At 41.0% G+C, this 15,063-nt stretch overlaps 1 protein-coding gene across 1 annotated transcript in view; it reads left to right on the top strand.

The window, feature by feature from the left end:
• The window catches only part of LOC139388322 (astrotactin-2-like), a 472,647-nt gene extending 463,407 nt beyond the window's left edge, over window positions 1–9,240 (top strand). The window contains exons 21-23 of the mRNA XM_071134926.1: window positions 1,772–1,872; window positions 2,309–2,492; window positions 8,057–9,240. Coding sequence (XP_070991027.1) covers window positions 1,772–1,872; window positions 2,309–2,492; window positions 8,057–8,294 — 523 coding nt within the window. The 3' untranslated portion in view covers window positions 8,295–9,240. The remainder of the gene's footprint in view (window positions 1–1,771; window positions 1,873–2,308; window positions 2,493–8,056) is intronic.
• Window positions 9,241–15,063: the final 5,823 nt, after the last annotated feature.

Genomic DNA, 15,063 nt, shown 5'->3' with positions numbered 1-15,063 from the left:
CCTAGCCCGAACCATGAAAAACAACCCCAGACCATTAGTCCTCCTCCACCAAACTTTACAGTTTGCACTATGCATTCGGGCTAGTAGTGTCCTCCTGTCATCCGCCAAACCCAGATTCGTCCGTCGAACTGCCAGATAGTGAAGCGTGATTCATCACTCCAGAGAATGCGTTTCCACCACTCCAGCCGACACTTGGCATTATGCATGGTGATCTTGGGCTTGTGTGCGGCTGCTCGGTCATGCAAACCCATTTCATGAAGCTCCCGATGAACAGTTCTTGTGCTGACATTTCTTCCAGAGGCAGTTAGAGTTGTGAGTGTTATTGAGTGTTGCAAACGAGGACAAATTATTTTTACTCGCTACACACTTCAGCACTCAGTGGTCCCATTCTGTGTGCATGTGTGGCCTACCACTTCGCAGCTGAACCGTTGTTGCTACTAGATGTTTCCGCTTCACAATAACAGCACTTACAGTTGACCGGGGCAGCTCTAGCAGAGCAGAAATTGACGAACTGACTTTTTGGAAAGGTGGCATCCTATGACGTTACCATGTTGAAAGTCACTGAGCTCTTCAGTAAGGCCATTCTACTGACAGTGTTTGTTTATGGAGATTGCATAGCTGTGTGTTCGATTTTATACACCTGTCAACAATGGGTGTGGCTGCTACAGCCAAATCCACTCATTTGAAGGGGTGTCCATATACTTTTGTATATATAGTGTATTTGTTGTTTTGAATGTTCAATCATGAACAATATTAATATACACGTATGTATTCTTCTGAACATCTTATTCCCAGCTGTTTTCAGTTTAGATAATGGTCATGTTTGATGGTTCACATAAATGCTTCACAAAAAAGTAAATAAAAACAGTCAGCTCACAGAATAATGCTGAGACCGGGAATTTTTTAGAACATGACTTTGTTTTCATTAATCTTCCCCAACACACTTTTAGCGATGATCCACCATTTCAACTTAAAGTATAGACCCTAGAAATAGAATGCAAAGAATGACAAGTACCACTTGACTTATTCCATGCCAAAGGACCATCAAGGTATGGTTCATTTGGAATTGTCCAATCAGCTCTGGCTGGACATCCCAGCATCCTTACATGCACATATCCATGTATGCACGTTGGTAGTTCATGTCTCATAAACAGCCATCATGTCTCTAAAAGCGACTTATATGAGACAGACTGGACTACCTACAGTACAGTGCTTCGCAGGAGACCATCTCTCCACACTACATTGTACTAGCCACTGCCACTGGGAGGTCCTGGGGAACTCTAGGTACTCTGAGGCCTTAATATGTGAGCAGGAACTTCGTCTTCAGAGGAAGTGGGAGTTCCATTTAAGGGAGTTATTAGGTGTAATGGCCGTTGCTGCCAACCGGCTGGTCTGTCCTCTGCTGTAGCTTCAAGTACCAGGCAGGGCCACTTACTGACGTAATCGTTCCTCTGGAATCCTCACCCGCTCCTGAGTCCTGGGTCTTGACCCGGCTCTGAGTTGTGGCTTTTTTCAAAAGAGAGTTCAGTGGCTGTCAACATTGGCTTATAGAAATGCTGTGCAAAGTGTAGGAGCCGGGTACACTGGGTAAACTCTGTACATCTAGCTTTGAAAGAAGGTTGGGATGGGATGGCTGAAGCAACATGTTTCTTTCCCTGATACAGTAAGAGTACATATGAATGTGGTTTAAAAAAGGTAGTTAATTTTTGTAGACAGATTTAAGATGTCAGCTCTAATATTATTTATATTCTTTGTTAATTCTCTCTCTCAGGTTCACTCTATATGCTGTGGACAGTCGAGGGAGTCGTTCAGAGTCTAGCTTCGTCTCAGTGCGGACTTCTTGTCCCATGGTAGACGATAGCAGAGCAGAAGGTACTCCTTCTCACACACCCCTTTCACACTTAATTTTGTCTTCCTATATTCTGTCCATCCCAAAACCTTTGCATTCATCCTTTACACATTCTCCTTTCCCCTTCTCTCTAACCCCCCATTCAGCCCCCTCACCATCCATTCCTATCTCTCTCCATTTATTTAAATGTAAACTTTATTTAACTTGGATATTCAGTTAAGAAGTTTTTTTATTTTATTACAATGACGACCTACCCTGGCCAAACCCGGACGACGCTGGGCCAATTGAGCATTTTTGTTGGCACCAAGGTTTTCACCAGCACCTAGGATTTACTTGTGATGTTGATCTTGGGTTGACTTGCCCACCTTAATATGATATCCTTATCACAAGTTCACTTGTGTCTTTTAAATTAGTGTCTTCTAAATGACTTCTCCCCTCTTCCACCTCCTCCTGTGTCAGAGATAGCAGACAAGGTGTATAACCTGTACAACGGCTACACCAGTGGCAAGGAGCAGCAGACGGCCTACAACACTCTGATGGAGATTCCCCCTCCGCTGCTTTACAGGGTGCAGCACCACTACAACTCCCACTACGAGAAGTTTGGAGACTTCGTCTGGCGGAGCGAAGATGAGCTGGGACCCAGGTAAGGCTCGGAAAGGCTTGGAGGCTTGGACACGTCTCAGGTGTCACTGTGATTCTGGTGTCCCCACAACATCTGGTGTCACTGTTTGCTTGGCATCAGTGTCACTTCAAATGTCATCTTCCACTGTCTGTGTGGGAAGTATCTGACAAAACGGTGACATGTTGTGTTCTGTGTCCAAAGGTTCCTTATTGTGGATCAGGTAAAATATTGAATTAGTAACAGATTCTCCCATTGGCCCACAGATTTCAAGTATAAGCAACAGTCTACCTAATTGGTCCAGATACTTAATCTGTTACTGGTCTAAGTTGAACTATTTGAGCTAACAGAACTTCATTGTTTATGATCATGAAGTAAAAAGGCAATAATCACAACATTCTCAAGAATGCCTTAGGGTTCTTGGCAGCCTTTGCCAAAAACATCATTATCTTTTTCCCCGTCATCTTCAGTTTTCTGAAATGTTGAATCTTCCCATTCCAGTGGATTTCAGAATGGCCGCCTTCCAACCCTGTAACATGAGGTTGTTTTTACAGAAGTCTCACATATCCAGTCAATAAGTTGAATGTCTGTTGCTGGAGCTCCATTGTTTCTTCATCCATCTTCAAAAAGGTGGCTCACACCTGTAGACACACACACAGACGTGCAAACCACATGCACACACAAACACCTTGGTCAGCTGTAATTTTGGACAGCAGAATATTGGTTTAGGCTTTCACTGCAAATCCTGGCCCATAAAACCAATCATGAACAGGTTTGTTCCATTGGAGTACCAAAGAATCCACACGGCACAGCCATATATTTTCATTTTCATTTACTCAAGTTCATCAGATGTTTTTATTTCCTCTCATTTACCTTTTTATCAGATTGTGGACCCAATTGGTGACTGGACTAAAGTGCTAAATATACAAATTACAGCCTTGCTATTACAAGGGAACCTATGGCGTAGCAAATGGTCTTGGGTACATGGAATGGGACTGGTCCGGTGTTGGCATTTCACGAGTGTTGCGGTTAATAGGGACTGCACTGTTTGTGTATAGTGTGGAATACTCATTCATAAAACCAACTTCTCTGGTTACTTGTAAAGGCATGAAGCCCCCAGTAAACTCAGGAATGATTTCATAACCACGTCAGGAAAGCATTGCTCCGTTTCCCCGGGCTAGGACTAGACTCTTTACCCACACAGAGCTGGAGGATTAGACTGAACACAAGGGCTCCTTTCAATCCAACCCGCACCGTGGTATTTGCGGGTTTGTTTTCTACAATTGTTTTCAAAGAGTTTGCAGTGGTCTCCTGGAGCCAATGAGAAGCTGTTTGTTCCTGTGAATGATTACCCAATCAACCAATTGAGAAGCCTGTATTTCTCGTGATTAGCCAGTCAACTGATTGCTTACTGTTTAGTTTGGAGTCAACCCCCAGGCTCCCTAACTTCAATAAAAGCTTCAGCTTTTGAATAATGTGATTAATGATTAATACAAATGCTTAGTTGACCTGAAAAGACCAGGGAAAATATATAGTATGAGGGCTGAATCCAAGGCATTTGGATGACTGACAATGGAATGTTATTTACTCCCTGAAATTGGCAGGGCAGGGCTTGTTGGGTTATGTACACATGACATTCACTTCTGACATTTACATCAATCAGGGTAAGATTTCACATAAATCCTTTTAAGATTATACAGTGATTGATGTGACATTTGCGTAAGATTTATGAGATGTGTTTACGACTTGATTTGTGTCCTCAGAATGGACAGTGTAATGTATTTGCTATCTGTTGTTATGGGGGTTAAATGGGGTTCAATACACATTGGACTGGTAGTGTCTGGCTCGCTCTCTATTTTAGATGATAGCACTCAAGACCAGGCGTTATCTACTGGGACTGCCTGGGGATCCAGGGTATCACCGAACTAATGGCATTCATGTCATACCAGGCATGTGTGTGCACGCAAGCACACACATCCCCAGACCTCCACTCGCTGCAGTTATCCATTATGGTGGTCTTCCAGCCTTGCCTTATCACTGGCAGGGCTGGAATAGAGATGAAGGTTATCTCCATCTCTTCATTCAAATATTCAATCATGGACACTCTTACTGACAGTTGTGGCTGCTTTTTGTGATGTCTTGTTGTCTATACCTTCTTGTCCTTTGTGCTGTTGTCTGTGCCCAATAATGTTTGTACCATGTGTTGTGCTGCTACCATGTTGTGTTGCTACCATGCTGTGTTGTCATGTGTTTCTAACCTTGCTATGTTGTTGACTTAGGTCTCTGTTTATGTAGTGTTGTGTTGTCTCTCTTGTCGTGATGTGTGTTTTGTCCTATATTTATATTGTATTTATTTTAATCCCAGGCTTCAGTCCCCGCAGGAGGCCTTTTGCCTTTTGGTAGGTCGTCATTGTCAATAAGAATTTGTTCTTAACTGACTTGCCTAGTTAAATAAAGGTTAAATAAAATAAAAAATAAATATAGACAGATGAGGACAATGCAGGTAGTCATCTTGAGCTGAAGGGTACTACAGACACGTACAAATGGTATATCCTTTTCTCTCTACCAATTGAATGTCCTGGTACAGCATTTTTTCAATATAACATAAAATGCTAAAATAACTTTTGAATGTACAAATCCATAAACACTTTTGTACAGTATGTGGTCTGTGTATGTTTTGATTTGTTTGATAACTAGTGTCAGTAACAGTTATTTAACTCTTACATAACAAAGCAATAGATGTCCCCAATGACTTTTGAAGATTAAGGTATTTGGGTTTTCCTGTCTTTGCATGCCTTCTGTAAGCAGAAGCCGATTTGTGCAATCAGCCTTTTTTAAGTGTTTATTTGGGGAAGCGAATTGGTAAGGTCAGCTTTGACTATGAGGTTACATACTTGTTTCGAATTACAGCCCCTATGCCAAACACCGCTCTTACGCCAAGCCAAACACTACATTTGACAGTCAACGAACACTAACTAAACTTTCAAGCCCATTTCCTCCTCATTCTCATAAAGATTTCCTGCTGAACCCTGCCTCGGTCTGCCCCCCGAAACAGACCACCCCGACAAAGCAGTTTTATGTGAATAGACACCGGGGACATTAGCATGATATGGAGATGGAGAAACTTAGACTACCGGCCGAAAAAAAGAAAATATTTGGACAGACACCAGGTTAGAACTACAGCAGTTCAATAGTTTTGCGATGATGGCAACATTAGGTTTAAAGTTTCAGGCCCTGTGTTTTGTTTTGTCCACACCCATTGCCTGGAAGCGCTCTCCGACAGCCATAAATAATATCATACATTTGGAAAAAGTTTGTCTTAAAGGAAGATTATGTTGTTGTTTTTTCTTCTGTGATTTGGAAATTGAAGGTGGCTTTTGCGGGGACCGAGGGGGAGAGTGCTTTTGGACTCCTGAAGAAGGCGTTTGGATGACTGACAGTGTAGAGTTATTTACTGCCTGAAATTGGCAGGGCAGGGCCTTGTTGGGTTAATATACGAGCCGGCTCTATCGGTGATGCCTTTTAAAAGGTAACAGTGTGCCTAACTGAAATGTGACCACTCAGCATTTACTCACGATGTCAGGAAATCTGGGAGACCGATGGAGCTACACTGAGACTACACTGAGACTACACTGAGACCCAGCCACCGACCGCTAGTATTGTCACAGCACAACTGCACATATTTCTTGCTCTCGCCATACTGTGCATGTACTGTACAGTGTGTTTATATCGATGCATTATTTTAAATTGTGCTCAATGTTATTGTGTCTTTATGCAGGTTGTTTTTCTTCTTTGGTTTCCATACAGATATGATGTTGATCACGTATGATCTTAATTTGAGCCAGTTTGCTACAGCAGGAAAATAATCCTGCAGCAAGGGGAAATGTAAATTATTATGTGTATTATAATTAATGGACATTTTTCTGGATGTTGATACATTTTTCGTAAGGGAAAATCAAGTCTGATAATTTCAAAGTAGAAATTACAAACATCAGAATCGTTTTTAAACCTCAAATACACTGCAAGTTTTACATTTCCTGCATTGCAGGATAGTTCTCCTGCCACAGGGTGATCAAATTAAGACCCTACATCTGTATGTATTCATATTTAGTCATTTCTGCTGTAGCAACAGTTTCGCACAAGTCTTGAGTGTTTTATTCTCTTGGAAAGGTGCTACTGGCTTACGTTACTCTATTTTATTTATTGGATGAACAAATGGGGTTTTATTCACAATTGTATGATCATCTTTCACCATTCTGATAAGATAAATGAATACAGCTGGAAGAAAACAGAAAGGGCTGTCTCTCTGGTACTGTAGCTTTAGGACTTTGTGAGTTATGATCTCCAATATGAACCTCTAATGATGAATATGTAGGCATTCTTAACCACCAGTCCTCAATTCACCCTCTTGCACGAGGCCCACTTTCTCATATGTTTGATGTTATGTTGTTGTAGGCAGTGGATTTTGAAGAGAGAAAGAAGGAAAAAGGGTTGCCCTTTTTCTAACAAGCAAGTGAAAAGGTTGTCTGTGCGCCTAGCTTAACCAAAGACTGATGCTGATGCTTAACAGACACCCACTTCTCCAAACAAATGGAATATGCCTCCTCCTCAAAGCTATCTATTTTTGATATTTGTATCTGTTCATAACAACCTAACAACACGTCACACAGAGCTTAATCTTCACTTCTGAGAATGAAGTATGTGACAATGTCAAGTACTGTAAGGGAATGAATCCAAGTGTGTGTGTTCATGTGTATGCGTGCACACTGTTTGCGCTGCCTGTGTGTGTGTGTGTGTGTGTGTGCGTGCGTGCGTGCACGCTTACAGCAGTTTGTCTGCCTGTCCTGTCTACCTTGAGCTGGCCTCTAACATACCCTCCTCTCGCCAGGAACATGAGCAGGCTGCCAACACAGACTAGAGACAGACCTCCTCTCTACTCTAGTCTGGAATTCAATCAAACCTGCTCTGCAACTACCCCACAGTGCAGATACACATGAATGAACCTGTTTGTTTTCTGGACTGCTGTTGAAGACGTATTTGAAAAAATAATAGTTACAAGTTAATGTGCAGGTATAGTAGTTTGCCAAGTTCCTGCAGTGGTGGCGGTGATGATGATGAGGAGGATGATGATGATACTGGTAGTGGTGGTGATGATGGGGCCACAGGGTGTGGCATAATTATATGCACTACGATACAATACTTGCCTTTTTGGTCCATTTGCACAGATATTCTTTAATTATTGCTGCTGCAGTACCCAACCTGACAAAAAACACACACACATCACAGGCTGCCGTAGCAGTGCCACTGGAACAAATATGGCCTTGTTTAAGGGCAAAACGGAAGTCGATAGTATATAGGATGTTGAAGCCTCCAGTTGCCGGCTCACTCCTTGCAAATTCCCCCCAACCAGCTCGGCGATTCGAAACGGCAATCCTCTGGTTACCCTGTTATTACCCAGCTGTAATGTGTGAATTGCTACCTGTGTTATATCACCATGAGGGAAAAAAATGATGACAAAAAATACCAGTGCTGCTGATTCTGACATTAATACTAATGATGACTGTTATGCGTCTCCCCCCCCCCCCCAGAAAAGCCCACCTGATCCTGCGCAGGGTGGAGAGGATCAGCCGGTACTGCCGTGCCCTGCTCCACAGCGCCTACATCCAGAGCCGCACCGACACCATGGCCTACATGTTCTGTCGCAACGAGGAGATTCAGCCCCCTAGCAGCGTGTGGCATAGCTCCCTGCAAGAGACCCGCACTGCCTGCATGGAGAAACTGATCTCAGTACAGCGCAACACATACGGCAACGCCAAGCTCCGATGAGACAGGCCGCGAGACGACACCACGGTAGCCTCCTCCTCCTTGCTTCTGGTCTCTCCACTGACTGGTGTTTTTCCAAACCAGGAGAGCCCTGAAACCTCAACCCCACTGGACATTGTTAGAATAATTACTGTCAAACGCCCTCAAAAATCATTTTTTAAATTAGAAAAAAGTGCTAAGAACTGCTTGAAGAGGAAAGACGGTTTGGATGTACATGCCAGTGACTACTGACCACTACTATCAATGAGGAGGAGCGGTGTGAGCATGTAAATTATCATTCAACCCAAAGCAAATTGGTTGGAAAAAAATACTGAATGTAATATTGCAGTTTGTCATGGTGCTTCGGCTCTGGAAGCTTACCAGGGAAACAAACAAACAAACGAAAAACAACTCCCTGTATGTCTCTCCTCTTGGCTGGAGCAATGGGAAGGAGACCGTTAAGAGTGGTATTATCATTTCAATTTTATTTTGATCATTTGTAATACTTGAGCATATCACCACTTTAACAACGCTTTATAGTCTTTTTACAGCAGACAACATAGTGTTTATAATGAAGACTACAGAGAAATCCTTCGAGCCGGATTGTGATGTTATCAGCTGTATTGTACTGTGTGTGAATAACGCTTGGCAGTTAGAGAAGTCCTTAATAACTAGCCATGTTTCATTTTTTGTTTGTTTGTTGTTGTTTATCTCCTCACAAGTTGACAGACGTGGAGAGCTCCAAAACCGCAGGGAAAATACATATTTAAAAATGGTCCTTTATTGGGGTCATCTGGTAAAGAAAAGTGAAGAAAAGAGAAAAGCAAACATTTTTATAGGAAAATCTTTTAAAGAATTTCAAGAGTTTATGCTAAATGTATGGATTGTTTGATTGTATGGATCTTTTAGGATCCCTTCCTTCAAGGAAACTTTTACTTGACTTTCCATCGCTCAAGAGCCATGGACATAAAAATCCAACTCATTGTTTTTTAATTGATTTGCATTTCATGTTATATCAATTGTGATAGTAAATTATTATATTGTAAATATAAAGTTGTACATAACATGTGTATTATTATGTGGCTTTGATTGTCTTTTTTCGAAAGAATGCGAAATATTAAATACTATACCACAAGCATCAGCATTATTTTCCACAAGGAGACATGAGCTCTTTTTAACCAATTGATTCACATCTGCAATATAGGCTACACTACAGTCCCTGGGCTGGAGAGAAAGTGAAAGATTATAATGAACCCAAAACACATGCATCCTCTCATGGAATTATTCAAATACAACAGCTGCAAATGTGAACTTGTATGTAACGTCCCTCAGGATTAACTGTGAATACTTTCCTACAACAGCTATCCCTTCACTCTGCTTTATGGTAGGTAAGCAACAACATGCACTGGAGCTTTTCGACCGTCAATAGTGACCCATTATACTAGTGGACCTCGTACTAAATATTTACATTCATTTCCAAGGGGTAAAATCTCTCTTTCTCTCGATCCTCTGTGTGTTTGTGCTGGGAAACGTTCTATTTTTCCATCTCCACGCCACAAACTATTCCTTTACACTCAGGTCCAGTCTCTTTCCACTCATGCAACATTAACTGTGCTTTACGAATCAGTAGCCTGATGTTCATTCTCGCAAATTAGGCCATTGATGTCACTGGGGTGCCAAGAACAGCACTCGGGTTTCCATGTCAAGGAATGAAGGCCCTACATTTGGATTCATACTTCATTCATTACTACTGTTTTGATAGTAGCTCTTGACATTTTCATATCCATAAAATCAAATTGAGGATGTCCAGGTGGGTAACACTTCAATGCACGTTTAGGTAAACATCAGGGGGCCCTACAGTACAGGGTTTGTAGTATTATCTCTAGGACATTGGCTATGATATCAGACAAGGTTATCATGAGACTAGTATCAGGTTATATGTAGAAATTGATATTTATTTTCAAATGTATTGGAAACTCATGAAGGACAAATGGGCAACACTTAACCAGTGTTTTATTTCTACACAGTACATGACAGGGAAAGTAACATGATTGTCATCGTGAATGAGGACCCATTCTATAGTATTCTGTATAGTATGCATCATCAGACACCTGCTTGCCATGTACCAGAGCACCGGAAATATAATTCCAACTGTGAAAAAACAAATACGAGGAAATATCGTCTGAAACACAAAAGTCTGATCTGTTGTATGTTCCTGAAAAAGTGCATGCTGTGTATGGACCTAACAGAATGGATGAGAGAGAGAGGGGTACTGATGGATACCTTTACAGTGTTGGGGAGGGTCAGTTCTAAATCCATGGAAAAGTGGGAAAGAGTAAGCAAATACCTGTGGTATTGAGGAAGGATAGTTGAGGTGTTGTTTGGTTGGTGCCATTCAGTCCATGAGGGTGAGTTCAAGGGGAATGGTGTTCACTGTTATACAATGGGTGGGTCTAATAATGGATGCTGATTGGTTAAAACCGCATTCCAGCCATTGTCTATTCCACAAGTTACCACCGACTAAAGCTATGACGTTGAAATGCTTATTTACTCTGTTCCATCTCACTGCACAAGCCACTGTCTCATCAGCCCAGCCAGGCCATTTATAAACTTGATCTCCACTACAACAATCATCTTGATATTATCTCCCATTTCTTTTAGACTAGGATTTGGTTTTTAACAGCGGAGATTTGTATAAACCTTGCTGTCTGTCTCTCCGACAGTTGCAACATTGTTTCAATATTGAAATTCGATCTCCAGCTGTCCCATAGTAATTAACGTGTCGGGAGTCGGGACGAGACAGACAGGCAGACATCTTTTCTCAGGCAGTGGAAATTATGAATCAGCTTGTAAAATGTTTATATATAAATATAAAAGGAATGTCAATAGAAAACAGGTCATACGAAACGATATGCAGCTAGTTTGCAGTCTTTCCAGCTTCAGTTTGAAGTGATTGTGTTAGCTGTGTTGTTGGCTAACTCCTGAAACAACAGTGTCCTGACGAGAGAGCACAGTTTCGATGCCAGGCGAAATCGTGCATTGTTATGGATGTATCCAAATAAATGTCACTAGAAAACAGCTTAAACACACGCAAATGCAGCTACTTTCCTGTTATTCTGGCTCCACTGTTTGATGTGACTGTAACTTAGCCGTAGTTGGCTAGCAAGCAAGGGAAATGAATGTTGCCAGCCAGTATGGCAATGGAAAATTTAGAACGAACGACTGGGTCACGTCCACAGATACAGAACAAAAATACTTAATGACTGGATCGTGCCTCTGACAACCGAACCAATCTAACGAACGACCAGCCGAATTGGGTAGCAACCTGAGACTTGTGTCGGGACTATATCTCGTGGAATGATGAAATAGTATGAATAAATTCATCGAAAGAAATGTCAGTAACCTGCTGTATAAAAGTGATAATGCCGGTGTTTGGAGGACATATCGGTACAACACCATGCCAATATATCCTCCAAATACGGGCTTCTCTGGCATTATCGCTGAATTAAAATCCTCCAAGTGATAAGAAGAATGTTTTGGAACATTATATTCTCTTCAAATGAATACTTTCCTCTAGTTTTGTTTGTTTTCTTTCCACAAAAAAAGAAGGAAAGTTTTGGTCATTTATTTTCAACTGACTGCTCCAAGACCCAGAAACTGACCACATGACGCTTTATTCATCTTGACAACAAATAAATGACGTTTGATTTTGTTTTGACAACAGTGTTTGTATAAAGCCTGTGTTGTGCATTATGGTATTAGTATTATTTTGTACTTTCAGGTGGTACTTCGATGGTAGACAATGCACAATGTATTTTCCTTATTTTGCCTCTGGTAAAAATCCAAGAGCTACCCCAAACAGATAATACATGGTTTTGCAAATACAATCATCATAGAATATAATTATTTACATCTTAAAATATATATGCTGAACAATCGGGTACGAAACATTGCAATAATTCCACTAAATATCCACATAATATGTATATACTAGATTTTATACTTTCCACTTAGAAAAGGACCATTAATTTTTCATTTTTGTGCGTGGGAATAAGAAATTAACACAAGTGGACCATTCTTTAATCAGGAGCCTGTGAGAGGTACTTGAATAAAGTTTACTGCTTTTAGCAAAGCTAGCTAACACCACAGAATTTCAACTGTTTACTCATGTCTGGTTTGTAGCTAGTTTGTGTTTGTGAGAATCCCCTCCCATTCACAATAATGGACTAAAATAAGTTATGTCTACTCTATGTAAAGCGGTGGTGTAAAGTACTTAAGTAAAAATACTTTAAATACGACTTACGTCGTTTTTTGTGTATCCGTACTCTACTATTAATATTTTTGACAACTTTTACTTCACTACATTCCTAAGAAAATAATGTACTTTTTACTACATACATTTTCCCTGACACCCTAAAGTACTCATAACATTTTGAATGATTAGCAGGACAGGAAAATTGTCAAATTAACGCACATATCAAGAGAACGTCCCTGGTCATCCCTACGGCCTCTGATCTGGCTCTCTAAACACACATGCTTCATTTGTGTGTTGGAGTGTGCCCCTGGCTATCCGTAAAAAAAAAGCAAATGGTGCCATCTGATTTGCTTAATATAAGGAATTGTAAATTATTTATACTTTTACTTTTGATACTTCAGTATATTTAAAACAAAATACTTTTAGGTTTTTACTCAAGTAGTATTTTACAGGGTGACTTTCACTTTTACTTGAGTCATTTTCTATTAAGGTGCCTTTACTTTTACGCAAGTATGACAATTGGGTACTTTTTCCACCACTAATGTAAAGACATTGAAACGGACTCTCTGCCATGCATTTCAAATGTTGATTTATTTTACTCCTCTGGTCGGACAGTGAAGGACAGAGCAGTTCCTCAACCTGCTGCACTAGGGCTCATATGTTAGGTAGTATTCCAGTTCTCCCTCCTCCCTGCTCTTCCATGTGGCCCACCTCACCTCCAAGGCATTCCCTATCCGACCTGACCACTACGCCAGCCTGCCGTTTCTTCTGCCTGACAGTGACGGATGGCCCGGAGTGTCAGGAGGGGAGTGCTGCTGTGAACAGCCGCCGCCTCCAAGAGAAACTTAGACTCATCGGTCCTGGCCCAGGGGCAGCTCTGTGTGTACACAGTTTTTACACCTGGACAAATACCCAGGACCGCCAGGAAAAGCAGCCCACCTCCACCCATCCCACCCCTTCTCTAGCCCCTCTATCATCAACCCACCTGGAGCACCCCCGGCTGCCTGACCACTCCTCAGAGTTCATTGAGTATGGATCTACCTACTTCAACATGATATAGGTTCTCCCCTTAGAGCAAGTTCGGGTTTACTATTGAAGAGTTATCGAATAAAATAAAATGTGGAAAATGACAGAACAATCTGGATTTGCAATATAGAAATGAAAGAAATTATACTTGTGCACTGCATAAACATGTGGGGAATTCTCATTGGGCGAGAGTAGTGTCTATCTACCCCAGTGAACAATGAGACAACGACCTTGACCAGCGCTTGTGAACACGGCATTGTGACAGAAATAAAATGACAATTAAAGGAAGAGAAAAAAAAGGTTTTAACTCACAACCAATATGTCTGTTTATAAGAGCAATGTAAAAAATAATTTACATGAACATTAAATATAACTTAAAAAAGTATAACACTCTCAATAAATAGTTCTACTATTTACACCATTGCTAAGAGACGCAAAAATCACTAAATACCAACATATAGAAGCAGCAAACATTACAGGCATGAGGTACAGCGAAGGTATGCTGTGGTGGCTTACAGTAGAGAGGTGATGTTCTCGTATACAAAACATCACATCTGAAACTTCATTTCATAACATCCTGGCTTTATGGCTTTGGAACAGTACCTTGCCCAGTACAGAGAACACATCAGAAGACTAAAGCCAGACCACACATCATGGGCTGTGTACATGTTGACACAGAAGCAGTCACATTCTGTAAAGACTGTCATATCCCTTTCTCGGAGAGTCACTGTTTCTGGTCTCCGGACTGTGTAATGACATTGATGAGGATGACGACACAAGACAGTGTCGAAGACAGGAGCTGTAGTTAAGTGAAAGAAAGGGGGGGGTGAAAGAGATGACAGATCTATAATGTTTGTCCAGTTTGAGGGAAGGGAGGGTCCAATGGCAAGATAACCCTTGGGTTAGTCTTTTTAGAAATCCTGTGAGAGTGTTGGCAGATGATGATAATCCACAGTACGGTTGTTGGCTTTGTGTAGTGCTGTTGAATCTCTCCCTACTAGTAATATCTCTAATGAAAGCAGCAGTATTTGGAGTATTATTTCATATCATTTGATTATATCAACATAACACAGTTCAATTTACCAGGGATATATATTGTATAAAGTGTTAAATGCACAATTGTCGAAGCTGATGTAGGCTATATAACAATGAATGTAGTCTCCACAGTTCCTTCACTCAGGTTATTAAAGTCTTTAAATTCTGGAACTTTCTAGAGTCCCTTTTTTTGGGGTAGTTTCTTCATTTAGTTATCCGTTCTCCATGGTTCCATGGTTTCCACGCCACAATTTGCATCAAATACATAAGATGGTGCATTACACAAACCATGGAGAAAAAAATTAAAAGTTTGTCTCCTAACCAGGAGGAACACAAAATACATTAATGCTTTCATATCATGTATAATATTTCATAACGTGTACATCTGACTTTTTTATATTTGAACCTACATTTAAAAAAATGGCGCAAGTCCCAGGTTATATAGCCTTGATACAATAATATCGTAATCATATGATA

The sequence above is a fragment of the Oncorhynchus clarkii genome, chromosome 29, assembly GCF_045791955.1.
Source record: "Oncorhynchus clarkii lewisi isolate Uvic-CL-2024 chromosome 29, UVic_Ocla_1.0, whole genome shotgun sequence".
NCBI lineage: Eukaryota > Metazoa > Chordata > Actinopteri > Salmoniformes > Salmonidae > Oncorhynchus > Oncorhynchus clarkii.
Note: the sequence above shows the minus strand (reverse complement) of the source record. Positions and strands in the feature narration are given on the sequence as shown.